Raw genomic sequence first — 27,791 nt, 5'->3', positions numbered from 1 at the left:
CTCTTCCTCCTCCTCCTCCTCAATGTGGCAGCTCTGGGGGGGGGGGGGGGGCAAGGCCTCAGCACCCCATAGCGGGGGGGGGGGCACCAGGGTCCTGCCCCACACTTGTGGGGCTGGAGGTGGGGGGGGATCCATGGGGCGCTATGGGGCAGGCCCCACCTTGGCCATGATGCCGGCGTAGGCCATGTACAAGTGGTCGCTCTCCAGTTTGCTGCAGGCAATGGGGGGGGGACCCCACATCCACCATGGGGGGGGCAGATGGGGGGCACCCCTCGGAGCACCCCATTGAGCCCCCCATCCCCATTGCCCCCCATTGACCCACTGCCCCCATTGCCTCATTGCCCCATTTCCCCCCATTGCCCCCCATTGCCCCCCCATTGCCCCCCATTGCCCCATTTCCCCCCATTGCCCCCCATTGCCCCATTGCCCCCCATTGCCCCCCATTACCCCATTACCCCATTGCCCCCATTGCCCCCCATTGCCCCCCATTGCCCCACTGCCCCCATTGCCCCATTGCCCCCCATTGCCCCCCATTGCCCCATTTCCCCCCATTGCCCCCCATTGCCCCATTGCCCCCCATTGCCCCCCATTGCCCCATTGCCCCCCATTGCCCCCCCATTGGCCCCCATTGCCCCATTGCTCCCCATTGCCCCATTGCCCCCCCATTGCCCCCCATTGCCCCATTGCCCCACTGCCCCCATTGACCCCCATTACCCCCATTGCCCCCCATTGCGTCCCATTGACCCCCATTGCCCCCCATTGTCCCATTGACCCCATTCCCCCCATTCCCCCATCACCCCCCATTTCTCCCCATTGCCCCCCATTGCCCCCCATTACCCCATTACCCCATTGCCCCCCATTGCCCCCCATTGCCCCCCACCTGCCCTCGGTCAGGGCCGTGCGGCTGAAGTGCAGCACGAGCTGGTGCAGTGGGTCCGGCTTCTTCTCCTCCTCCTCCTCCTCCTCCTCCTCCTGCCCCGAGCGCTGCGACCCCAAAGCAGGGGCTCACAATGGGGGTCACAATGGGGCTCACAATGGGGGTCACAATGGGGTCACAATGGGGGTCACAATGGGGCTCACAATGGGGGTCACAATGGGGCTCACAATGGGGCACACAATGGGGGTCACAATGGGGCTCGCAATGGGGCTCGCAATGGGGGTCACAATGGGGCTCGCAATGGGGCTCACAATGGGGCTCGCAATGGGGCACGCAATGGGGGTCACAATGGGGCTCACAATGGGGGTCACAATGGGGCTCACAATGGGGGTCACAATGGGGCTCGCAATGGGGCACGCAATGGGGGTCACAATGGGGCTCGCAATGGGGCACGCAATGGGGGTCACAATGGGGGTCACAATGGGGCACGCAATGGGGCACGCAATGGGGCACGCAATGGGGGTCACAATGGGGGTCACAATGGGGCTCGCAATGGGGCACGCAATGGGGCTCGCAATGGGGCTCACAATGGGGCACGCAATGGGGCACGCAATGGGGCTCGCAATGGGGCACGCAATGGGGGTCACAATGGGGCTCGCAATGGGGGTCACAATGGGGCTCGCAATGGGGCTCGCAATGGGGCTCACAATGGGGCACGCAATGGGGCACGCAATGGGGCTCGCAATGGGGCACGCAATGGGGTCACAATGGGGCTCGCAATGGGGCACACAATGGGGGTCACAATGGGGCTCGCAATGGGGCTCACAATGGGGTCACAATGGGGGTCACAATGGGGCTCACAATGGGGGTCACAATGGGGCTCACAATGGGGGTCACAATGGGGCTCACAATGGGGCACACAATGGGGCTCACAATGGGGCTCACAATGGGGCTCACAATGGGGCTCGCAATGGGGGTCACAATGGGGCTCGCAATGGGGCACGCAATGGGGGTCACAATGGGGCTCGCAATGGGGCACGCAATGGGGGTCGCAATGGGGCACGCAATGGGGCTCACAATGGGGGTCACAATGGGGCACGCAATGGGGGTCACAATGGGGCACGCAATGGGGCTCACAATAGGGGTCACAATGGGGCAGTGCAATGGGGCTCACAATGGGGCTCGCAATGGGGCTCACAATGGGGGTCACAATGGGGCACGCAATAGGGCTCGCAATGGGGCTCGCAATGGAGCACGCAATGGGGCACGCAATGGGGGTCACAATGGGGCTCGCAATGGGGGTCACAATGGGGCACGCAATGGGGCACGCAATGGGGCATGCAATGGGGGTCACAATGGGGCTGATATGGGGCAGCGCTATGGGGCCGATGGGGGGCAGCGCTATGGGGCCAGTGTGGGGCAATGCTATGGGGGTGATGTGGGTCAGCACTATGGGGCGGTGTGGGTCAGCGCCGTAGGGCGCTGTGGGGCAGCGCTATGGGGGTGATGTGGGGCAGCGCCATGGGGCGCTGTGGGGCAGCGCTATGGGGTGCTGTGGGTCAGTGCTATGGGGCAGTGCTGTGGGGCAGCGCTATGGGTCAGCGCCGTGGGCCGCTGTGGGTCAGCGCTATGGGTCAGCGCTATGGGGTGCTATGGGTCAGCGCTATGGGTCAGCGCTGTGGGTCAGCGCTATGGGGCTCTGTGGGGCGCTATGGGTCAACGTTATGGGGCGCTATAGGGCGCTGTGGGTCAGCGCTATGGGGCGCTATGGGTCAGTGCTATGGGGCGCTGTGGGTCAGTGCTACGGGGCTCTGTGGGGTGCTGTGGGTCAACGCTATGGGGCGCTGTGGGTCAGCGCTATGGGGCGCTGTGGGGTGCTGTGGGTCAGCGCTATGGGGCTCTGTGGGGCGCTGTGGGTCAGCGCTATGGGGTGCTATGGGGTGCTGTGGGTCAGCGCTGTGGGTCAGCGCTATGGGTCAGCACTATGGGGCGCTATGGGGCGCTGTGGGTCAGCGCTATGGGTCAGCGCTGTGGGGCGCTATGGGGCGCTGTGGGTCAGCGCTATGGGGCGCTATGGGACGCTGTGGGTCAGCGCTATGGGGCGCTATGGGGCGCTGTGGGTCAGCGCTATGGGGCGCTATGGGGCGCTGTGGGTCAGCGCTATGGGGCGCTATGGGGCGCTATGGGTCAGCACTATGGGGTGCTATGGGGCACTGTGGGTCAGCGCTATGGGGCGCTATGGGTCAGTGCTATGGGGCGCTATGGGGCGCTATGGGTCAGCACTATGGGGTGCTATGGGGCGCTATGGGTCAGCGCTATGGGTCAGCACTATGGGGCGCTATGGGGCGCTATGGGTCAGTGCTATGGGGCGCTGTGGGTCAGCGCTATGGGGCGCTATGGGGCGCTATGGGTCAGCGCTATGGGGCGCTGTGGGTCAGCGCTATGGGTCAGCGCTATGGGGTGCTATGGGGTGCTATGGGGCGCTGTGGGTCAGTGCTATGGGTCAGTGCTATGGGGCGCTATGGGGCGCTATGGGTCAGCGCTATGGGGCGCTATGGGTCAGCGCTATGGGTCAGCACAATGGGTCAGCGCTATGGGGCGCTATGGGGTGCTGTGGGTCAGCGCTATGGGGCGCTATGGGTCAGCACTATGGGTCAGCGCTATGGGGCGCTATGGGGCGCTGTGGGTCAGCGCTATGGGTCAGCACTATGGGGCGCTATGGGGCGCTGTGGGTCAGTGCTATGGGGCGCTATGGGGCGCTGTGGGTCAGCGCTATGGGTCAGCACTATGGGGCGCTATGGGGCGCTGTGGGTCAGTGCTATGGGGCGCTGTGGGTCAGCGCTATGGGGCGCTATGGGGCGCTATGGGTCAGCGCTATGGGGCGCTGTGGGTCAGCGCTATGGGGCGCTATGGGGCGCTGCTCACGGCCAGGTCGTCGATCATGCGGTCCTCGAAGGGGTGCTCCTGCGGCTGCAGCCACTGCGCTCTGTAGGCCTCCAGGAAGAGGTTGCAGGCGCGGTGCCTGCGGGACCGGAGCCTCCCAGTTCAAACCCGTTCAAACCCAGCTCATCCCATTGGCCCCCGTTGGCCCCCGCTGTCTCCCATTGGCCCCCATTGGCTCCCATTGGCTCCCAGTCCCCCCCGCTGGCTCCCATTGGCCCCCGTTGGCCCCCGTTGTCTCCCATTGGCCCCCGTTGGCCCCCGTTGTCTCCCATTGGCTCCCGCTGCCTCCCATTGGCCCCCGTTGGCCCCCGCTGTCTCCCATTGGCCCCCATTGGCTCCCATTGTCTCCCATTGGCTCCCAGTCCCCCCCGCTGGCTCCCATTGGCCCCCGTTGGCCCCCGTTGTCTCCCATTGGCCCCCGTTGGCCCCCGTTGTCTCCCATTGGCTCCCGTTGTCTCCCATTGGCCCCCGTTGGCCCCCGCTGCCTCCCATTGGCTCCCGTTGTCTCCCATTGGCTCCCGTTGGCTCCCATTGGCTCCCAGTCCCCCCCGCTGGCTCCCGCTGTCTCCCATTGGCCCCCGTTGGCCCCCGCTGCCTCCCATTGGCCCCCGTTGCCTCCCATTGGCCCCCATTGGCTCCCGTTGGCTCCCATTGGCTCCCGTTGTCTCCCATTGGCTCCCGTTGTCTCCCATTGGCTCCCGCTGCCTCCCATTGGCTCCCGTTGTCTCCCATTGGCTCCCAGTCCCCCCGTTGTCTCCCATTGGCTCCCGTTGGATCCCATTGGCTCCCAGTCCCCCCCGCTGGCTCCCGCTGCCTCCCATTGGCCCCCATTGGCTCCCGTTGTCTCCCATTGGCTCCCGTTGTCTCCCATTGGCTCCCGTTGTCTCCCATTGGCTCCCGTTGTCTCCCGTTGTCTCCCGTTGGATCCCATTGGCTCCCAGTCCCCCCCGCTGGCTCCCATTGGCTCCCGGCGGCGCGCACCTGGGCAGGTTGTAGAGCGGGGCCATGCGGAAGCAGGCGACCACGGCGCGGCGCCGCTGCTTGGAGAGGAGCTTGTGCCACACGGCCCTCTTGGAGCGGAAGGCGTGCTCCGTCTGCCGGCAACCAATGGGCACCCTCAGCACCCAATGGGCACCCAATGGGCACCCTCAGCACCCAATGGGCACCCTCAGCACCCAATGGGCACCCTCAGCACCCAATGGGGACCCTCAGCACCCAATGGGCACCCAATGGGCACCCTCAGCACCCAATGGGCACCCTCAGCACCCAATGGGCACCCAATGGGCACCCTCGGCACCCAATGGGCACCCAATGGGCACCCTCAGCACCCAATGGGCACCCTCAGCACCCAATGGGCACCCAATGGGGACCCTCGGCACCCAATGGGCACCCAATGGGCACCCTCAGCACCCAATGGGCACCCTCAGCACCCAATGGGCACCCAATGGGGACCCTCGGCACCCAATGGGCACCCAATGGGCACCCTCAGCACCCAATGGGCACCCAATGGGGACCCTCGGCACCCAATGGGCGCCCGCAGCACCCAATGGGCACCCTCGGCACCCAATGGGGACCCTCAGCACCCAATGGAGACCCTCAGCACCCAATGGGCACCCTCAGCACCCAATGGGCACCCTCAGCACCCAATGGGGACCCTCGGCACCCAATGGGCACCCTCAGCACCCAATGGGCACCCTCAGCACCCAATGGGCACCCAATGGGGACCCTCAGCACCCAACGGCACACAACAGCACCCAACAGCACCCAATGGTACCCAACGGCACCCAACGGCACCCAACGGGGACCCTCAGCACCCAATGGCACCCAACGGCACCCAGCGGCACCCAATGGGGACCCTCAGCACACAACGGCACCCAACGGCACCCAGCGGCACCCAATGGGGACCCTCAGCACACAACGGCACCCAACGGCACCCAGCGGCACCCAATGGCACCCAACGACACCCAGTGACACTCAACGGCACCCAATGGCACTCAATGACACCCAACTGCACTCAATGACACCCAATGGCACCCAATGGCACCAATGGCACCCAATGGCACCCAATGGCACCAATGGCACTCAGTGACACCCAATGGCACCCAATGGCACCAATGGCACCCAATGGCACCCAACGGCACTCAATGACACCCAATGGCACCAATGGCACCCAATGACACCCAGTGGCACCAATGGCACTCAATGGCACCCAATGACACCCCGTGGCACCAATGGCACTCAATGGCACCCAATGGCACTCAATGACACCCAATGGCACTCAATGACACCCAATGGCACCCAATGACCCAATGGCACCCAATGGCACTCAATGACACTCAACTGCACTCAATGGCACCCAATGGCACCAAAGGCACCCAATGGCACCCAATGGCACTCAACGACACCCAACGGCACCCAACGACACCCAACAGCAAGCAACGGCACCCAATGGCACTCAACGACACCCAACGGCACCCAACGACACCCAACGGCACCCAATGGGCGCAGACCTGCTCGAGGTGGTAGAGCACGGCCACCACCTCCTGTACCCTGCGCGCGATCCCAATGGGGACCCCATGACCCAACAGCACTCAATGACACCAATGACACCCAATGGCACCCAACGACACCCAACGGCACTCAATGGCACCCAATGGCACCAATGGCACCAATGGCACCCAACGGCACCCAATGGCACCAATGGCACCCAATGGCACCCAACGGCACCCAATGGCACTCAATGGCACCCAATGGCACCCAATGGCACCCAATAACACCCAACTGCACTCAATGGCACCCAATGGCACCCAACAGCACCCAATGGCACCCAACGGCACTCAACGACACCCAACAGCACCCAACAGCACCCAATGGTACCCAATGACACCCAGTGGCACCAATGGCACTCAATGACACCCAATGACACCCAACGACACCCAATGGCACCCAACGACACCCAATGGCACCCAACGACACCCAATGGCACCCAATGGGCGCAGACCTGCTCGAGGTGGTAGAGCACGGCCGCCACCTCCTGCACCCTGCGCACGATCCCAATGGGGACCCCATGACCCAACAGCACTCAATGACACCAATGACACCCAATGGCACCCAATGTCACTCAATGACACCCAATGGCACCCAATGGCACTCAATGGCGCCCAATGGCACCCAATGGCAACCAACGGCACCCAATGGCACTCAATGACACCCAATGGCACCCAATGACCCAATGGCACCCAAAGGCACTCAATAACACCCAACTGCACTCAGTGGCACCCAATGGCACCCAACGGCACCCAACAGCCCTCAACGACAGCCAACGGCACCCAATGGCACCAATGGCACCCAATGGCACCCAATGACACCCAACGGCACCCAATGGCACCCAATGGCACTCAATGACACCCAATGGCACCCAATGGCACTCAATGGCACCCAATGGCACCCAATGGCACCCAACGACACCCAACGGCACCCAATGGGCGCAGACCTGCTCGAGGTGGTAGAGCACGGCTGCCACCTCCTGCACCCTGCGCACGATCCCAATGGGGACCCCATGACCCAACAGCACTCAATGGCACCCAATGGCACCCAATGGCACCCAATGACACCCAACGGCACTCAATGGCACCCAATGGCACCCAATGACACCCAACGACACCCAATGGCACCCAATGGCACCCAACGACACCCAATGGCACCCAACGACACCCAATGGCACCCAATGACACCCAACGACACCCAATGGTACCCAATGACACCCAACGACACCCAACGGCACCCAATGGGCGCAGACCTGCTCGAGGTGGTAGAGCACGGCCACCACCTCCTGCACCCTGTGCACGATCCCAATGGGGACCCCATGACCCAACAGCACTCAATGACACCAGTGACACCCAATGGCACCCAACGACACCCAACGGCACTCAATGACACCAATGGCACCCAATGGCACCCAACGACACCCAATGGCACCCAATGACACCCAACAGCACCCAACGGCACCCAATGACACCCAACGGCACCCAATGGCACCCAATGACACCCAATGACACCCAACGACACCCAATGGTACCCAATGGCACTCAATGGCACCAATGGCACCCAATGGCACCCAATGGCACCAATGGCACCCAATGGTACCCAATGGCACTCAATGGCACTCAATGACACCCAACGACACCCAACGACACCCAATGGCACCCAATGACACCCAATGGCACCCAATGGCACCCAATGTTACCCAATGACACCCAATGGCACCCAATGGCACCCAATGGCACCCAATGACACCCAATGGCACCCAATGGCACCCAATGGCACTCAATGACACCCAACGGCACCCAATGGGCGCAGACCTGCTCGAGGTGGTAGAGCACGGCCGCCACCTCCTGCACCCTGCGCACGATCCCAATGGGGACCCCATGACCCAACAGCACTCAATGACACCAGTGACACCCAATGGCACCCAACGACACCCAACGGCACTCAATGACACCAATGGCACCCAATGGCACCCAACGACACCCAATGGCACCCAATGACACCCAACAGCACCCAACGGCACCCAATGACACCCAACGGCACCCAATGGCACCCAATGACACCCAATGACACCCAACGACACCCAATGGTACCCAATGACACCCAATGGCACTCAATGGCACCAATGGCACCCAATGGCACCCAATGGCACCAATGGCACCCAATGGTACCCAATGGCACTCAATGGCACTCAATGACACCCAACGACACCCAATGACACCCAATGGCACCCAATGACACCCAATGGCACCCAATGTTACCCAATGACACCCAATGGCACCCAATGGCACCCAATGGCACCCAATGACACCCAATGGCACCCAATGGCACCCAATGGCACTCAATGACACCCAACGGCACCCAATGGGCGCAGACCTGCTCGAGGTGGTAGAGCACGGCCGCCACCTCCTGCACCCTGCGCATGATCCCAATGGGGACCCCATGACCCAACAGCACTCAATGACACCAATGACACCCAATGGCACCCAATGACACCCAATGGCACCCAACGACACCCAACGGCACCCAATGGGCGCAGACCTGCTCGAGGTGGTAGAGCACGGCCACCACCTCCTGTACCCTGCGTGCGATCCCAATGGGGACCCCATGACCCAACAGCACTCAATGACACCAATGACACCCAATGGCACCCAATGGCACCCAATGGGCGCAGACCCAATGGGCGCAGACCTGCTCGAGGTGGTAGAGCACGGCCGCCACCTCCTGCACCCTGCGCATGATCCCAATGGGGACCCCATGACCCAACAGCACTCAATGACACCAATGACACCCAATGGCACCCAATGTCACTCAATGACACCCAATGGCACCCAATGGCACCCAATGACACCCAATGGCACCCAACGACACCCAACGGCACCCAATGGGCGCAGACCTGCTCGAGGTGGTAGAGCACGGCCGCCACCTCCTGCACCCTGCGCACGACGCGCTCGGGGCTCTCGGCGTCCGCCGCCTTCCCGGCGAGCTCCCGGTACAGATCCAGCTGCCAGCGCAGCGAGGAGCTGTTCTCCACCTGCGACATGGGGGGCAATGGGGGGCAATGGGGACATGGGGGGCAATGGGGGGCAATGGGGGGCAATGGGGACATGGGGGGCAATGGGGGGCAATGGGGGGCAATGGGGGGCAATGAGGACATGGGGGGGAATGGGGGCAATGGGGGGCAATGGGGCAATGGGGCATGGGGGGCAATGGGGGGCAGGGGGGGCAATAGGGGGCAATGGGGGGCAATGGGGTGATGGGGGGCAATGGGGGGCATGGGGGGCAATGGGGGGCATGGGGGGCAATGGGGCAATGGGGGCAATGGGGTGATGGGGGGCATGGGGGGCAATGGGGGCAATGGGGGGAATGGGGGCAATGGGGGGAATGGGGGGAATGGGGGGCAATGGGGGACACGGGGGGCAATGGGGGTCATGGGGGGCAATACGGGCAATGGGGGGAATGGGGCAATGGGGGCAATGGGGGGAATGGGGGTGATGAGGGCAATGGGGGCAATGGGGGCAATGGGGGGCAATGGCAACATGGGGGGCAATGGGGGCAATGGGGGGCAATGGGGGTAAAGGGGGGCAATAGGGGTCAATGGGGCTCAATGAGTCTCAATGGGGCTCAATGGGGTCAATGGGAATCAATGGGGCTCAATGGGCTCAATGGGGCTCAATGGGTCTCAATGGGGTTCAATGGGGTCAATGGTGATCAATGGGGCTCAATGGGGCTCAATGGGTCTCAATGGTTCTCAATGGGTCTCAATGGGGCTCAATGGGGTCAATGGTGATCAATGGGGCTCAATAGGCTCAATGGGGCTCAATGGGGCTCAGTGGGGCTCAATGGGTCTCAATGGGGCTCAACGGGGCTCAAAGGGGCTCAATGGGGTCAATGGTGATCAGTGGGGCTCAATGGGGTTCAAAGGGGCTCAGTGGAGCTCAATCGGGTTCAATGGGGCTCAGTGGGGCTCAGTGGGGCTCAACGGGTCTCAAAGGGGCTCAATGGGGCTCAATGGGGTCAATGGTGATCAGTGGGTCTCAATGGGTCTCAAAGGGGCTCAATGGGGTCAATGGGGCTCAGTGGGGCTCAATGGGGTTCAATGGTGATCAGTGGGGCTCAATGGGGCTCAATGGGGCTCAGTGGGGCTGGAGGGGTCTGACCTTGCTCTGCAGGTGCAGGTTGTTGCTCAGGAACTCCCGCACCTCCTCGTCCGTGTCCTTCTGTGGGGCACAGAGCGGAACCGGCTCAGGAGGGGGCCCTCAAGGGGGTGAAGCCCCATAACTGACCCCCAACCCCATAACTGACCCCCAAACCCATAACTGACCCCCAACCCCATAACTGACCCCAACCCCATAACTGACCCCCAACCCCATAACTGACCCCCAACCCCATAACTGACCCCCAACCCCATAACTGACCCCAACCCCATAACTGACCCCCAACCCCATAACTGACCCCCAACCCCATAACTGACCCCAACCCCATAACTGACCCCCAACCCCATAACTGACCCCAACCCCATAACTGACCCCAACCCCATAACTGACCCCAACCCCATAACTGACCCCCAACCCCATAACTGACCCCAACCCCATAACTGACCCCAACCCCATAACTGACCCCCAACCCCATAACTGACCCCAACCCCATAACTGACCCCAACCCCATAACTGACCCCCAACCCCATAACTGACCCCAACCCCATAACTGACCCCCAACCCCATAACTGACCCCAACCCCATAACTGACCCCAACCCCATAACTGACCCCCAACCCCTTAACTGAACCCAACCCCATAACTTACCCCCAACCCCATAACTGAGCCCAACCCAATAACTGACCCCCAACCCCATAACTGACCCCCAACCCCATAACTGACCCCAACCCCATAACTGACCCCCAACCCCATAACTGACCCCAACCCCATAACTGACCCCCAAACCCATAACTGACCCCCAACCCCATAACTGACCCCAACCCCATAACTGACCCCCAACCCCATAACTGACCCCAACCCCATAACTGACCCCAACCCCATAACTGACCCCCAACCCCATAACTGACCCCCAACCCCATAACTGACCCCCAACGCCATCACCCCCATAGCCCCATAACCCCTCCCCCCATAGGTGCCCCCCTCCCCCCCCCATGGGTGCCCCCCTCCCCCATGGGTGCCCCCTCCCCCCATGGATGCCCCCCTCCCCCCATGGGTGCTCCCCCCCCCCCCATGGGTGCCCCCCCCCCCCATGGGTGCCCCCCTCCCCCCCATAGGTGCTCCCCTCCCCCCCATAGGTGCTCCCCTCCCCCCCATAGGATGCCCCCCTCCACCCCCATGGCCCCCCTCCCCCCCATGGGTGCCCCCCCCCCCCCCCCCCCATGGGTGCTCCCCTCCCCCACCATCGCGTAGCGCCCCTTGGCCATGGCCATGAGCTCCTGGTCCGCGGGGGAGCAGAGGTTGAGGCCGATGGGGAGCAGCTTCTTGAGCGTGGCCACGATGAGCGAGGTGCGCACCGAGTACCGGTCCCCACGCCGGGGGGCGCCCGCGCGGCGCTCAGGGGGGCCCTGGGGGGCAGGACCCAGAGAGAACCATGGGGGACCCAGAGAGAGCAATGGGGGACCCATAGAGAGTGATGGGGGACCCATAGAGAGTGATGGAGCAGTGATTGGGACCCATAGAGAGTGATGGAGCTGGGATTGGGACCCATAGAGAGCGATGGGGGACCCATAGAGAGCCATGGGGCAGGGATTGGGACCCATAGAGAGTGATGGAGCAGTGATTGGGACCCATAGAGAGCCATGGAGCAGTGATTGGGACCCATAGAGAGTGATGGAGCAGTGATTGGGACCCATAGAGAGTGATGGAGCAGTGATTGGGACCCATAGAGAGTGATGGAGCAGTGATTGGGACCCATAGAGAGTGATGGAGCAGGGATTGGGACCCATAGAGAGTGATGGAGCAGTGATTGGGACACATAGAGAGTGATGGAGCAGGGATTGGGACCCATAGAGAGCCATGGGGCAGGGATTGGGACCCATAGAGAGTGATGGAGCAGTGATTGGGACCCATAGAGAGTGATGGAGCAGTGATTGGGACCCATAGAGAGTGATGGAGCAGGGATTGGGACCCATAGAGAGTGATGGAGCAGTGATTGGGACCCATAGAGAGTGATGGAGCAGTGATTGGGACCCATAGAGAGTGATGGAGCAGGGATTGGGACCCATAGAGAGCCATGGGGCAGGGATTGGGACCCATAGAGAGTGATGGAGCAGTGATTGGGGCCCATAGAGAGTGATGGAGCAGGGATTGGGACCCATAGAGAGTGATGGAGCAGTGATTGGGACCCATAGAGAGCGATGGAGCAGGGATTGGGACACATAGAGAGCCATGGGGCAGGGATTGGGACCCATAGAGAGCCATGGGGCAGGGATTGGGACCCATAGAGAGCCATGGGGCAGGGATTGGGACCCATAGAGAGCCATGGGGCAGGGATTGGGACCCATAGAGAGCCATGGGGCAGGGATTGGGACCCATAGCGAAGGGATGGGGAGCGTGGCCACGATGAGCGAGGTGCGCACCGAGTACCGGTCCCCACGCCGGGGGGCGCCCGCGCGGCGCTCAGGGGGGCCCTGGGGGGCAGGACCCAGAGAGAGCCATGGGGGACCCAGAGAGAGCAATGGGGGACCCATAGAGAGCGATGGGGGACCCATAGAGAGTGATGGAGCAGTGATTGGGACCCATAGAGAGTGATGGAGCAGTGATTGGGACCCATAGAGAGTGATGGAGCTGGGATTGGGACCCATAGAGAGCCACGGGGCAGGGATTGGGACCCATAGAGAGCGATGGGGGACCCATAGAGAGCCATGGGGCAGGGATTGGGACCCATAGAGAGTGATGGAGCAGGGATTGGGACCCATAGAGAGTGATGGAGCAGTGATTGGGGCCCATAGAGAGTGATGGAGCAGTGATTGGGACCCATAGAGAGTGATGGAGCAGTGATTGGGACCCATAGAGAGTGATGGAGCAGGGATTGGGACCCATAGAGAGTGATGGAGCAGTGATTGGGACCCATAGAGAGTGATGGAGCAGTGATTGGGACCCATAGAGAGCGATGGAGCAGTGATTGGGACCCATAGAGAGCCATGGGGAAGGGATTGGGACCCATAGAGAGTGATGGAGCAGGGATTGGGACCCATAGAGAGTGATGGAGCAGGGATTGGGACCCATAGAGAGTGATGGAGCAGGGATTGGGACCCATAGAGAGCGATGGAGCAGTGATTGGGACCCATAGAGAGTGATGGAGCAGGGATTGGGACCCATAGAGAGTGATGGAGCAGTGATTGGGACCCATAGAGAGTGATGGAGCAGGGATTGGGACCCATAGAGAGCGATGGAGCAGTGATTGGGACCCATAGAGAGCCATGGGGAAGGGATTGGGACCCATAGAGAGCCATGGGGAAGGGATTGGGACCCATAGAGAGTGATGGAGCAGGGATTGGGACCCATAGAGAGTGATGGAGCAGGGATTGGGACCCATAGAGAGTGATGGAGCAGTGATTGGGACCCATAGAGAGCAATGGGGCAGGGATTGGGACTCATAGCAAAAGGAGGGGGGACCCATAGTAAAGGGATAGGGACAGCGATGGGACCCATAGAGAGAGATGGGGGTCCTATAGCAAAGGGATGGGAGCAGCCATGGGACAGGGGGTGCAATGGGAGCCCCATAGCAAAGGGATGGGGGTGGCAATACGAGCCCCATAGCAAAGGGATTGGGCAGCGATGGGAGCCCCATAGCAAAGGGATGGGAGCCCCATAGCAAAGGGATGGGAGCCCCATAGCAGAGGGATGGGGCAGCGATGGGAGCCCCATAGCAGAGGGATGGGGCAGCGATGGGAGCCCCATAGCAAAGGGACGGGAGCCCCATAGCAAAGGGACGGGAGCCCCATAGCAAAGGGACGGGAGCCCCATAGCAAAGCGATGGGAGCCCCATAGCAAAGGGATGGGAGCCCCATAGCAAAGGGATGGGAGCCCCATAGCAAAGGGACGGGAGCCCCATAGCAAAGGGATGGGAGCCCCATAGCAAAGGGATGAAGCAGCGATGGGAGCCCCATAGCAAAGGGATGGGAGCCCCATAGCAAAGGGATGGGAGCCCCATAGCAAAGGGATGAAGCAGCGATGGGAGCCCCATAGCAAAGGGATGGGAGCCCCATAGCAAAGGGATGGGAGCCCCATAGCAAAGCGATGGGAGCCCATAGCAAAGCGATGGGAGCCCCATAGAAAAGGGATGGGAGCCCCATAGCAAAGCGATGGGAGCCCCATAGCAAAGGGACGAGGCAGCGATGGGAGCCCCATAGCAAAGGGATGGGAGCCCCATAGCAAAGCGATGGGAGCCCCATAGCAAAGGGATGGGAGCCCCATAGCAAAGGGATGGGAGCCCCATAGCAAAGGGATGAAGCAGCGATGGGAGCCCCATAGCAAAGGGATGGGAGCCCCATAGCAAAGGGATGGGAGCCCCATAGCAAAGCGATGGGAGCCCATAGCAAAGCGATGGGAGCCCCATAGAAAAGGGATGGGAGCCCCATAGCAAAGCGATGGGAGCCCCATAGCAAAGGGATGGGAGCCCCATAGCAGAGGGACGAGGCAGCGATGGGAGCCCCGGTGCCCCCAGCCCCAGCTGTGAGCCTATGGGGCAGGACCCCCCCATGTCCCCATAGAGGGGGTGCCCCGGAGGGCTCTGGGGTCCCCCCCCACTGACCTGGCCATCTCCGGACTGGGGGTCAGCACCCACAGGCAGGAGGAGAGAAGAGACAGGATTAGGTCCTAGGGGGTTATGGGGGGCTTGGGGGTCCCGGGACCATGGGGGTGGATGGGGAGGGGTTGGTTATGGGGCGGATTGGGGGGGTTATGGGGGGTTTTGGGGGGTTATGGGGGGGTTTTGGGGGGTTATGGGGCGGGTTTGGGGGTACCAGGACCATTGGGATGGATGGGGATGGATGGGTTGGGGGGCACTGGGTTGGTTATGGGGGGGTTTGGGGGTACCGGGACCATTGGGATGGATGGGGATGGGTGGGTTGGGGGGCACTGGGTTGGTTATGGGGGGGTTTGGGGGTACCAGGACCATTGGGATGAATGGGGAGGGGTGGGTTGGGGGGCACTGGGTTGGTTATGGGGCGGTTTGGGGTTACCGGGACCATTGGGATGGATGGGGAGGGATGGGTTGGGGGGAACTGGGTTGGTTATGGGGTGGTTTGGGGGGGTTAGGGTGGGGTTTGGGGGTCCCGGAACCATTGGGATGGATGGGGATGGATGGGGCTGGGGGGCACTGGGTTGGTTATGGGGCAGTTTGGGGGTACCGGGACCATGGGGATGGATGGGGATGGATGGGTTGGGGGGTGCTGGGTTGGTTATGGGGCGGTTTGGGGGGGTTATGGGGGGCTTTGGGGGTACCGGGAGCATTGGGATGGATGGGGATGGATGGGTTGGGGGGCACTGGGTTGGTTATGGGGGGCTTTGGGGGTAGCGGGACCATTGGGATGAATGGGGATGGATGGGTTGGGGGGCACTGGGGGGTTATGGGGCGGTTTGGGGGTACCGGGACCATTGGGATGGATGGAGAGGGGTGGGGATGGGTTGGTTATGGGGTGGTTTGGGGGGGTTATGGGGGGGTTTGGGGGTCCCGGGACCATTGGGATGAATGGGGATGGGTGGGTTGGGGGGCACTGGGTTGGTTATGGGGCGGTTTGGGGGTACCAGGACCATGGGGATGGATGAGGAGGGGTGGGGCTGGGTTGGTTATGGGGCAGTTTGGGGGGGTTATGGGGGGGTTTGGGGGTACCAGGACCATGGGGATGCATGGGGAGGGATGGGTTGGGGGGCACTGGGTTGGTTATGGGGCAGTTTGGGGTTACCGGGACCATTGGGATGGATGGAGAGGGATGGGTTGGGGAGCACTGGGTTGGTTATGGGGTGGTTTGGGAGTACCGGGACCATTGGGATGGATGGAGAGGGGTGGGGATGGATGGGTTGGGGGGCGCTGGGTTGGTTATGGGGTGGTTTGGGGGTACCAGGACCATGGGGATGCATGGGGAGGGATGGGTTGGGGGGCACTGGGTTGGTTATGGGGCAGTTTGGGGTTACCGGGACCATTGGGATGCATGGGGAGGGATGGGTTGGGGGGCACTGGGTTGGTTATGGGGCGGTTTGGGGGTACCAGGGGCCCTGATGGATGGGTTGGGGGGCACTGGGTTGGTTATGGGGCGGTTTGGGGGTACCAGGGGCCCTGATGGATGGGTTGGGGGGCACTGGGTTGGTTATGGGGCAGTTTGGGGTTACCGGGACCATTGGGATGCATGGGGAGGGATGGGTTGGGGGGCACTGGGTTGGTTATGGGGCGGTTTGGGGGTACCAGGGGGCCTGATGGATGGGTTGGGGGGCACTGGGTTGGTTATGGGGCGGTTTGGGGGTACCAGGGGCCCTGATGGATGGGTTGGGGGGCGCTGGGTTGGTTATGGGGCAGTTTGGGGTTACCGGGACCATTGGGATGGATGGGGAGGGGTGGGTTGGGGGGCACTGGGTTGGTTATGGGGCGGGTTGGGGGTACCAGGGGCCCTGATGGATGGGTTGGGGGGCGCTGGGTTGGTTATGGGGCGGTTTGGGGGTACCAGGGGCCCTGATGGATGGGTTGGGGGGCGCTGGGTTGGTTATGGGGCGCGCCGGGGCCCGCCGTGGGGCCGGTGCCCCACCTTGGCCATCTTGCTCTTGCTGTCGGCCGTCAGGAAGGACATGTTGTTGATCTCGTTCTGCACCACGAAGTTCTGCTCCTCGCGCTTGAAGTTCTGTGGGGCAGGGACCCTGAGGGGGACGTGTGGGGCAGAGCCCCACAGCTCCCCCCACATCCACCTCCGTGTGTCCCCCCCCCCCCTTTGCCCCCCATTGGCTCCCCCCGGCCCCACTCACGTGGGACTTGGACCAGTAGATGAAGACCTCGCCCACCATGCGGAAGAGCTCCTCCGCGTCGGCGTTGGGCTCCGTCAGCCACTGGGCCCTGCCGGGGGGCAGCAACAGCAGTGGGTCCCCATGGACACCAGCAGTGGGTCCCCAGCATCAGTGGGTCCCCATCGTCACTGGGTCCCCATGGACACCATTGTCATTGGGTCCCCATCATCATTGGGTCCCCATCATCAGTGGGTCCCCATGGACATCATCGTCATTGAGTCCCCATCATCATTGGGTCCCCATCATCATTGGGTCCCCATCATCAGTGGGTCCCCATGGACATCATCGTCATTGAGTCCCCATCATCATTGGGTCCCCATCATCATTGGGTCCCCATCATCAGTGGGTCCCTACCATCAGTGGGTCCCCATGGACACCAGCAGTGGGTCCCCAGCATCAGTGGGTCCCCATGGACATCATCGTCATTGGGTCCCCATCATCATTGGGTCCCCATCATCAGTGGGTCCCTACCATCAGTTGGTCCCCATGGACACCAGAGTTGGGTCCCCAGCATCAGTGGGTCGCCATGGACATCATCGTCATTGGGTCCCCATCATCATTGGGTCCCCATCATCATTGGGTCCCCATCATCAGTGGGTCCCTACCATCAGTGGGTCCCTACCATCAGTGGGTCCCCATGGACATCATCGTCATTGGGTCCCCATCATCATTGGGTCCCCATCATCAGTGGGTCCCTACCATCAGTGGGTCCCCATGGACACCAGCAGTGGGTCCCCAGCATCAGTGGGTCCCCATGGACATCATCGTCATTGGGTCCCCATCATCATTGGGTCCCCATCATCAGTGGGTCCCTACCATCAGTTGGTCCCCATGGACACCAGAGTTGGGTCCCCAGCATCAGTGGGTCGCCATGGACATCATCGTCATTGGGTCCCCATCATCATTGGGTCCCCATCATCAGTGGGTCCCTACCATCAGTGGGTCCCCATGGACACCAGAGGTGGGTCCCCAGCATCAGTGGGTCCCCATGGACATCATCGTCATTGGGTCCCCATCATCATCGGGTCCCCATCATCAGTGGGTCCCTACCATCAGTGGGTCCCCAGCATCAGTGGGTCCCCATGGACATCATCGTCATTGGGTCCCCATCATCATCGGGTCCCCATCATCAGTGGGTCCGCATGGCCATCACCACCCCCATTGGCTCCCCATGGCCACCACCACCACCATTGCCTCCCCATGGCCACCACCCTCCCCATTGTCTCCCCATGGCCACCACCCCCATTGGCTCCCCATGGCCACCACCACCATTGGGTCCCCATCACCATTGGCTCCCCATGGACATCATCGTCATTGGGTCCCCATCATCATTGGGTCCCCATGGCCACCACCACCATTGGCTCCCATGGCCAACACCACCACTGAGTCGCCATCATCATTGGGTCCCCATCATCATTGGCTCCCCATGGCCACCACCACCCCCATTGCCTCCCCATGGCCACCACCACCCCCACTGGCTCCCCATGGCCATCATTGTCATTGGGACCCCATCATCATTGGGTCCCCATGGCCACCACCACCATTGGCTCCCATGGCCAACACCACCACTGAGTCGCCATCATCATTGGGTCCCCATCATCATTGGGTCCCCATGGCCACCACCACCATTGGCTCCCATGGCCAACACCACCATTGAGTCGCCATCATCATTGGGTCCCCATCATCATTGGCTCCCCATGGCCACCACCACCACCATTGCCTCCCCATGGCCACCACCCTCCCCATTGTCTCCCCATGGCCACCACCCCCATTGGCTCCCTATGGCCACCACCACCATTGGGTCCCCATCACCATTGGCTCCCCATGGACATCATCGTCATTGGGTCCCCATCATCATTGGGTCCCCATGGCCACCACCACCATTGGCTCCCATGGCCAACACCACCACTGAGTCGCCATCATCATTGGGTCCCCATCATCATTGGCTCCCCATGGCCACCACCACCCCCATTGCCTCCCCATGGCCACCACCACCCCCACTGGCTCCCCATGGCCATCATTGTCATTGGGACCCCATCATCATTGGGTCCCCATGGCCACCACCACCATTGGCTCCCATGGCCAACACCACCACTGAGTCGCCATCATCATTGGGTCCCCATCATCATTGGGTCCCCATGGCCACCACCACCATTGGCTCCCATGGCCAACACCACCATTGAGTCGCCATCATCATTGGGTCCCCATCATCATTGGCTCCCCATGGCCACCACCACCACCATTGCCTCCCCATGGCCACCACCCTCCCCATTGTCTCCCCATGGCCACCACCCCCATTGGCTCCCTATGGCCACCACCACCATTGGGTCCCCATCACCATTGGCTCCCCATGGACATCTTCGCCATTGGGTCCCCATCATCATTGGGTCCCCATGGCCACCACCACCATTGGCTCCCATGGCCAACACCACCACTGAGTCGCCATCATCATTGGGTACCCATCATCATTGGGTCCCCATGGCCACCACCACCATTGGCTCCCATGGCCAACATCACCATTGAGTCGCCATCATCATTGGGTCCCCATCATCATTGGGTCCCCATGGCCACCACCACCACCACTGGCTCCCCATGGCCACCACCACCATTGGCTCCCATGGCCACCACCACCATTGAGTCGCCATCATCATTGGGTCCCCATCATCATTGGCTCCCCATGGCCACCACCCTCCCCATTGTCTCCCCATGGCCACCACCACCCCCATTGGCTCCCCATGGCCACCACCCCCATTGCCTCCCCATAGCCACCCCCCCATTGGCTCCCCCCGGCGCTCGGGCCGCGGCCCGCACCCGCGGGTGTCCACGTAGCGGATGAGCAGCGGGTAGAGCGCGTAGAGGTCCCGGCAGAGGACGGCGAACTCGTCGCGGATGAGCAGCTCGGCCTCCTCGCCCTCGCCCTTGGCCTCCATGCGGAGCTGCTCCTCCTCGGCCACCACCTTCCCCGCCCTCTTCTTCAGCTTCTCCATGGTGGGGATGAAGTGGGAGCGCAGCAGCTCCGGCTTCGCCTTGCTCACGATTGGCTGCGCGAACACTGCGGGGCGGGGACGGCGGCGACATCGACCAATGGCCCACGGCGCCGTCCATAACACAGCATCGACCCATGGCCAATGGCGACATCGACCAATGGCCGACGGTGCCATCCATAACACAGCATCGACCCATGGCCAACGGCGCCATTGACCAATGGCCAACGGTGCCGTCCATAACACAGCATCGACCCATGGCCAATGGCGACATCGACCAATGGCCGACGGCGCCGTCCATAACACAGCATTGACCCATGGCCAATGGCGACATCGACCAATGGCCGACGGCGCCATCCATAACACAGCATCGACCCATGGCCAATGATGCCATTGACCAATGGCCAACGGCGCCGTCCATAACACAGCATCGACCCATGGCCAATGGCGACATCGACCAATGGCCGACGGCGCTATCCATAACACAGTATCGACCCATGGCCAATGGCGACATCGACCAATGGCCGATGGCGCCGTCCATAACACAGCATCGACCCATGGCCAACGGCACCATCGACCAATGGCCAACGGCGCCATCCATAACACAGCATCGACCCATGGCCAATGGCGACATCGACCAATGGCCGACGGTGCCATCCATAACACAGCATCGACCCATGGCCATGAACAGCATCGACCCATGGCCAACGGCACCATCGACCAATGGCCGACAGCGCCATCCATAACACAGCATCGACTCATGGCCATGAACAGCACCAACCCATGGCCAACGGCGCCATTGACCAATGGCCAACGGCACCATCGACCAATGGCCAACGGCATCATTCATAACACAGCATCGACCCATGGCCAATGGCACCATCAACCAATGGCCAACGGCGCCATCAACCAATGGCCAACGGCATCATTCATAACACAGCATCGACCCATGGCCAACGGCACCATTGACCAATGGCCAACGGCGCCATCAACCAATGGCCAACGGCATCATCCATAACCCAGCATCGACCCATGGCCAACGGCACCATCTCTAGAACCTCTTAGGTCAACCACCATCACCCCAACACCCATTAAGGTCAACCACCATCACCCCAACACCCTTTGAGGTCAACCACCATCACCCCAACACCCATCAAGGTCAACCACCATCAACCCAACACCCATTAAGGTCAACCACCATCACCCCAACACCCATTAAGGTCAACCACCATCACCCCAACACCCTTTGAGGTCAACCACCATCACCCCAACACCCATTAAGGTCAACCACGATTAACCCAACACCCATTAAGGTCAACCACCATCACCCCAACACCCATTAAGGTCAACCACCATCAACCCAACACCCATTAAGGTCAACCACCATCACCCCAACACCCATTAAGGTCAACCACCATCACCCCAACACCCTTTGAGGTCAACCACCATCAACCCAACACCCATTAAGGTCAACCACGATTAACCCAACACCCTTTAAGGTCAACCACCATCAACCCAACACCCATTAAGGTCAACCACCACCACCCCAACACCCATTAAGGTCAACCACGATTAACCCAACACCCTTTAAGGTCAACCACCATCACCCCAACACCCTTTAAGGTCAACCACCACCACCCCAACACCCATTAAGGTCAACCACGATTAACCCAACACCCTTTAAGGTCAACCACCACCACCCCAACACCCATTAAGGTCAACCACCATCACCCCAACACCCATTAAGGTCAACCACGATTAACCCAACACCCTTTAAGGTCAACCACGATTAACCCAACACCCTTTGAGGTCAACCACCATCACCCCAACACCCTTTGAGGTCAACCACCACCACCCCAAGACGCACTTAGGGTCCCCAGCCCCATCGAAGCCAACCCCAGCACTCCGCCCCCCATCCCTCACCCGCCAGCCTCTTCATCCAGGCGGCCTCGTCGATGCCCAGGTTGTTGACCACGATGCGCAGGATGTTGCCCAGGAGGGTGTTGAGGTGGGCGCTGGTGACGGCCGTGGGGCAGGGCCCTTGGGGCCGCGCCTCGGCGCCGCGCTCCCACCAGCGGGGCAGGTAACTGCAGAGCATGGGCAGCGTCACCTCGATGATGTGGGGCATCTCCGTGTAGCGCGCCCCCGACTCGGCCAGCGCCCCGATGGCGCCCATGAGCTCCTCGAGGGACGGAACGTCCGGGCATAGGTCCTGAACCCGGCTCGGCAGGCCCAGCACTGCAATGGGGCAGGGAGGGGGCACGGTGAGAGGGGGGAGCACAATGGGGTAGGGGGAAGCCAATGGGGAAGGGGGAAGCCAATGGGGAAAGGGGGAAGCCAATGGGGAAAGGGGAACTCAACGATGAAGGGGGAAGCCAATGGGGAAGGGGGAAGCCAATGGGGAAAGGGGGAAGCCAATGGGGTAGGGGGAAGCCAATGGGGAAGGGGGAAGCCAATGGGGAAGGGGGAACTCAACGATGAAGGGGGAAGCCAATGGGGAAGGGGGAACTCAACGATGAAGGGGGAAGCCAATGGGGAAGGGGGGAAGCCAATGGGGAAGGGGGGAAGCCAATGGGGAAGGGGGAAGCCAATGGGAAAAGGGGGAAGCCAATGGGAAGGGGGAACTCAACGATGAAGGGGGAAGCCAATGGGGAAGGGGGAAGCCAATGGGGAAGGGGGAAGCCAATGGGAAAGGGGGAACTCAATGGGGAAGGGGGAACTCAACGATGAAGGGCGAAGCCAATGGGGAAAGGGGGAAGCCAATGGGAAGGGGGAACTCAACGATGAAGGGGGAAGCCAATGGGGAAGGGGGGAAGCCAATGGGGAAGGGGGAAGCCAATGGGGAAGGGGGAAGCCAATGGGGAAAGGGGGAAGCCAATGGGGAAGGGGGAAGCCAATGGGGAAAGGGGGAAGCCAATGGGGAAAGGGGGAGCCCAATGGGAAGGGGGAAGCCAATGGGGAAGGGGGAGCCCAATGGGAAGGGGGAAGCCAATGGGAAGGGGGAAGCCAATGGGGAAGGGGGAAGCCAATGGGAAGGGGGAACTCAACGATGAAGGGGAAACCCAATGGGGAAGGGGGAAGCCAATAGGAAGGGGGAAGCCAATGGGGAAGGGGGGAAGCCAATGGGGAAGGGGGAAGCCAATGGGAAGGGGGAAGCCAATGGGGAAAGGGGGAAGCCAATGGGGAAAGGGGGAGCCCAATGGGAAGGGGGAAGCCAATGGGAAGGGGGAAGCCAATGGGGAAGGGGGAGCCCAATGGGAAGGGGGAAGCCAATGGGGAAGGGGGAAGCCAATGGGGAAGGGGGAAGCCAGTGATGAAGCGAGCACCCAATGGTGATGGGGGCACCCAATGGCAATGAGGGGTACCCAATGATGAAGGGGGCAGTGGCTGGGGATGGATGTGGGGCAGCCGCAGGGACAGATGTGGGGCAGGCATGGGGATGGATGTGGGGCAGGTGCGGGGCAGGTGCTGTGGGGCAGGAGTGGGGCAGGTGTGGGGCAGGTGTGGGGCAGGCGCTGTGGGGCAGCCATGGGGATGGATGTGGGGCAGGTGTGGGGCAGGTGTGGGTCAGGTGTGGGTCAGGTGTGGGTCAGGTGTGGGGCAGGCGCTGTGGGTCAGGTGTGGGGCAGGTGTGGGGCAGGTGTGGGGATGGCTGTGGGTCTGGTGTGGGGCAGGTGTGGGGCAGGTGTGGGTCAGGTGTGGGGCAGGTGTGGGGCAGGTGTGGGTCAGGTGTGGGGCAGGTGTGGGTCAGGTGTGGGGCAGGTGTGGGGCAGGTGTGGGGCAGGTGTGGGTCAGGTGTGGGTCAGGTGTGGGGCAGGCGCTGTGGGTCAGGTGTGGGGCAGGTGTGGGGCAGGTGTGGGGATGGATGTGGGTCAGGTGTGGGGCAGGCGCTGTGGGTCAGGTGTGGGTCAGGTGTGGGTCAGGTGTGGGTCAGGTGTGGGTCAGGTGTGGGGATGGATGTGGGTCAGGTGTGGGGCAGGTGTGGGGCAGGTGTGGGGCAGGTGTGGGGCAGGTGTGGGTCAGGTGTGGGACAGGTGTGGGTCAGAGGTCGGTCATCAGTGCGACAACTGTCAGACAGGAGTGAGTCATCTGAGGGGCAGGTGTGGGGCAGGTGTGGGTCAGGTGTGGGTCAGGTGTGGGGCAGGTGTGGGTCAGGTGTGGGGCAGGTGTGGGGCAGGTGTGGGGCAGGTGTGGGTCAGGTGTGGGGCAGGTGTGGGTCAGGTGTGGGGCAGGTGTGGGGCAGGTGTGGGGCAGGTGTGGGTCAGGTGTGGGTCAGGTGTGGGGCAGGAGCTGTGGGTCAGGTGTGGGGCAGGTGTGGGGCAGGTGTGGGGATGGATGTGGGTCAGGTGTGGGGCAGGCGCTGTGGGTCAGGTGTGGGTCAGGTGTGGGTCAGGTGTGGGTCAGGTGTGGGTCAGGTGTGGGGAAGGATGAGTGACAAGTGAGGGGCAGGTGTGGGTCAGGTGTGGGGCAGGTGTGGGTCAGGTGTGGGGCAGGTGTGGGTCAGGTGTGGGGCAGGTGTGGGGCAGGTGTGGGGCAGGTGTGGGGCAGGTGTGGGGATGGATGGTGTGGGGCAGGTGTGGGGCAGGTGTGGGTCAGGTGTGGGGCAGGTGTGGGGCAGGTGTGGGGCAGGTGTGGGTCAGGTGTGGGGCAGGTGTGGGTCAGGTGTGGGGCAGGTGTGGGTCAGGTGTGGGGCAGGTGTGGGTCAGGTGTGGGGCAGGTGTGGGTCAGGTGTGGGTCAGGTGTGGGTCAGGTGTGGGGCAGGAGTGGGTCAGGTGTGGGTCAGGTGTGGGGCAGGTGTGGGTCAGGTGTGGGGCAGGTGTGGGTCAGGTGTGGGGCAGGTGTGGGTCAGGTGTGGGTCAGGTGTGGGGCAGGTGTGGGTCAGGTGTGGGTCAGGTGTGGGGCAGGTGTGGGGCAGGTGTGGGTCAGGTGTGGGTCAGGTGTGGGTCAGGTGTGGGGCAGGTGTGGGTCAGGTGTGGGGCAGGTGTGGGTCAGGTGTGGGTCAGGTGTGGGTCAGGTGTGGGTCAGGTGTGGGTCAGGTGTGGGGCAGGTGTGGGGCAGGTGTGGGGCAGGTGTGGGTCAGGTGTGGGGCAGGCGCTGACCGGCGCGCTCGCGGGCGGACTTGGTGCTGTAGACGGAGCAGGGGTTGAGGTGGTTGAGGTGGGGCTCCAGGAAGGCCACGGGCATGGCGGCCGCCAGCCGAGCCAGGCACTCCCCCAGTGCCGGCCGCTGCCTGCGGGACCCACGGGGCTCAGACCCACAGCGCCCCACGGCAACGGGGCTCCGGGGCACACATGGAACACATAGAGACACATAGGGACACATAGAGACACATAGAGACACATAGAGACACATAGAGACACATAGAGACACATAGAGACACATAGGGACACATAGAGACACATAGAGACACATAGAGACACATAGAGACACATAGGGACACATAGAGACACATAGGGACACATAGAGACACATAGAGACACATAGAGACACATAGAGACACATAGAGACACATAGAGACACATAGAGACACATAGAGACACATAGGGACACATAGGGACACATAGAGACACATAGAGACACATAGAGACACATAGGGACACATAGGGACACATAGGGACACATAGAGACACATAGGGACACATAGAGACACATAGAGAACATAGAGACACATAGGGACACATAGAGACCTATAGAGACACATAGGGACACATAGGGACACATAGAGAACATAGAGACACATAGGGACACATAGGGACACATAGAGACACATAGGGACACATAGGGACACATAGAGAACATAGAGACACATAGGGACACATAGGGACACATAGGGACACATAGAGACACATAGGGACACATAGAGACACATAGAGACACATAGGGACACATAGGGACACATAGGGACACATAGAGAACATAGAGACACATAGGGACACATAGGGACACATAGAGACACATAGAGACACATAGGGACACATAGAGCCCATAGAACCCATAGCACCCATAGCATCCATGGCACCCATAGCGCCCATAGAACCCATAGTGCCCATAGAGCCCCATAGAGAACATAGAGACATAGATTCCATAGAGCCCATAGAGACCATAGCTCCCATAGCACCCATAGTGCCCATAGCACCCATAGCACCCACAGTGCCCATAGAACCCATAGCACCCATAGCACCCATAGCGCCCATAGCACCCATAGTGCCCATAGAGCCCATGGAACCCATAGCACCCATAGCACCCATAGTGCCCATAGAGCCCCATAGAGAACATAGAGACATAGATTCCATAGAGCCCATAGAGACCATAGCTCCCATAGCACCCATAGTGCCCATAGCACCCATAGCACCCACAGTGCCCATAGAACCCATAGCACCCATAGCACCCATAGCGCCCATAGCACCCATAGTGCCCATAGAGCCCATGGAACCCATAGCACCCATAGCACCCATAGTGCCCATAGAACCCATAGCACCCGTAGCACCTATAGCACCCATAGCATCCATAGCACCCATAGCACCCATAGCGACCATGGCACCCATAGAACCCATAGCACCCATAGCACCCATAGCATCCATAGCACCCATAGAACCCATAGCATCCATAGCATCCATAGCGACCATGGCACCCATAGCACCCATAGCATCCATAGAACCCATAGCACCCATAGCACCCATAGCATCCATAGCACCCATAGCACCCATAGCATCCATAGCACCCCTAGCACCCATAGTGCCCATAGCACCCATAGCACCCATAGAACCCATAGCATCCATAGCACCCATAGCGACCATAGCACCCATAGCACCCATAGCATCCATAGAACCCATAGCACCCATAGCATCCATAGCACCCATAGAACCCATAGCATCCATAGCACCCATAGCGACCATGGCACCCATAGCACCCATAGCACCCACAGCCCCCACAACCCCCATAGCCCCACAGCCCCCACAACCCCCATATCCCCCACACCCCCCATAGCCCCCATAGCCCCACACCCCCAACAGCCCCCATACCCCCCACAGCCCCCATAGCCCCCACACCCCCCACAGCCCCCACAGCCCCACACCCCCCCCAGCCCCATAGCGCAGCCCCATAGATGGGAGGTCACCTCTCCATGTAGGGGTTCTTGGTGGTACCCAGGGAGTAGATGCTGCTGAGGATGCGGTAGCAGGAGACCTGGACGTCATCCACTGTGGGGCAGGGGCACCCGCCACGTTAGGGGGCAGGAACGGCCCCTGCGAGCCCCATAGCCCCTATACCCCATAGCCCCAAAGCCCCGATAGCCCCATAGCCCCTATACCCCATAGCCCCATAGCCCCTATACCCCATAGCCCCTATACCCCATAGCCCCTATACCCCATACCTCATAGCCCCTATACCCCATAGCCCCTATACCCCATAGCCCCATACCCCATAGCCCCATAGCCCCTATACCCCA

General features: G+C 61.4%; 1 protein-coding gene across 1 annotated transcript; it reads right to left on the bottom strand.

Annotated features, from left to right (window-relative positions):
- LOC130596543 (ryanodine receptor 1-like) lies at positions 1-27,543 on the bottom strand (the record flags this gene model as incomplete). The annotated part of the gene is made up of 14 exons (XM_057404276.1): positions 1-33; positions 160-211; positions 881-984; positions 3,803-3,899; positions 4,802-4,914; positions 9,264-9,401; positions 10,528-10,587; positions 11,765-11,929; positions 17,108-17,200; positions 17,322-17,409; positions 20,172-20,412; positions 22,268-22,582; positions 25,444-25,574; positions 27,462-27,543. Coding segments are annotated over 14 exons (1,712 nt in total), but the record flags the coding sequence as incomplete, so codon positions are not given.
- Between the last annotated feature and the right edge of the window lie 248 nt (positions 27,544-27,791).

The sequence above is a fragment of the Pezoporus wallicus genome, unplaced genomic scaffold (assembly GCF_028554395.1).
Source record: "Pezoporus wallicus isolate ANWC-B61680 ecotype Strahan unplaced genomic scaffold, APGP_CSIRO_Pwel_v1 contig_14271, whole genome shotgun sequence".
NCBI lineage: Eukaryota > Metazoa > Chordata > Aves > Psittaciformes > Psittacidae > Pezoporus > Pezoporus wallicus.
This window is presented reverse-complemented; position numbering and strand designations above follow the sequence as displayed.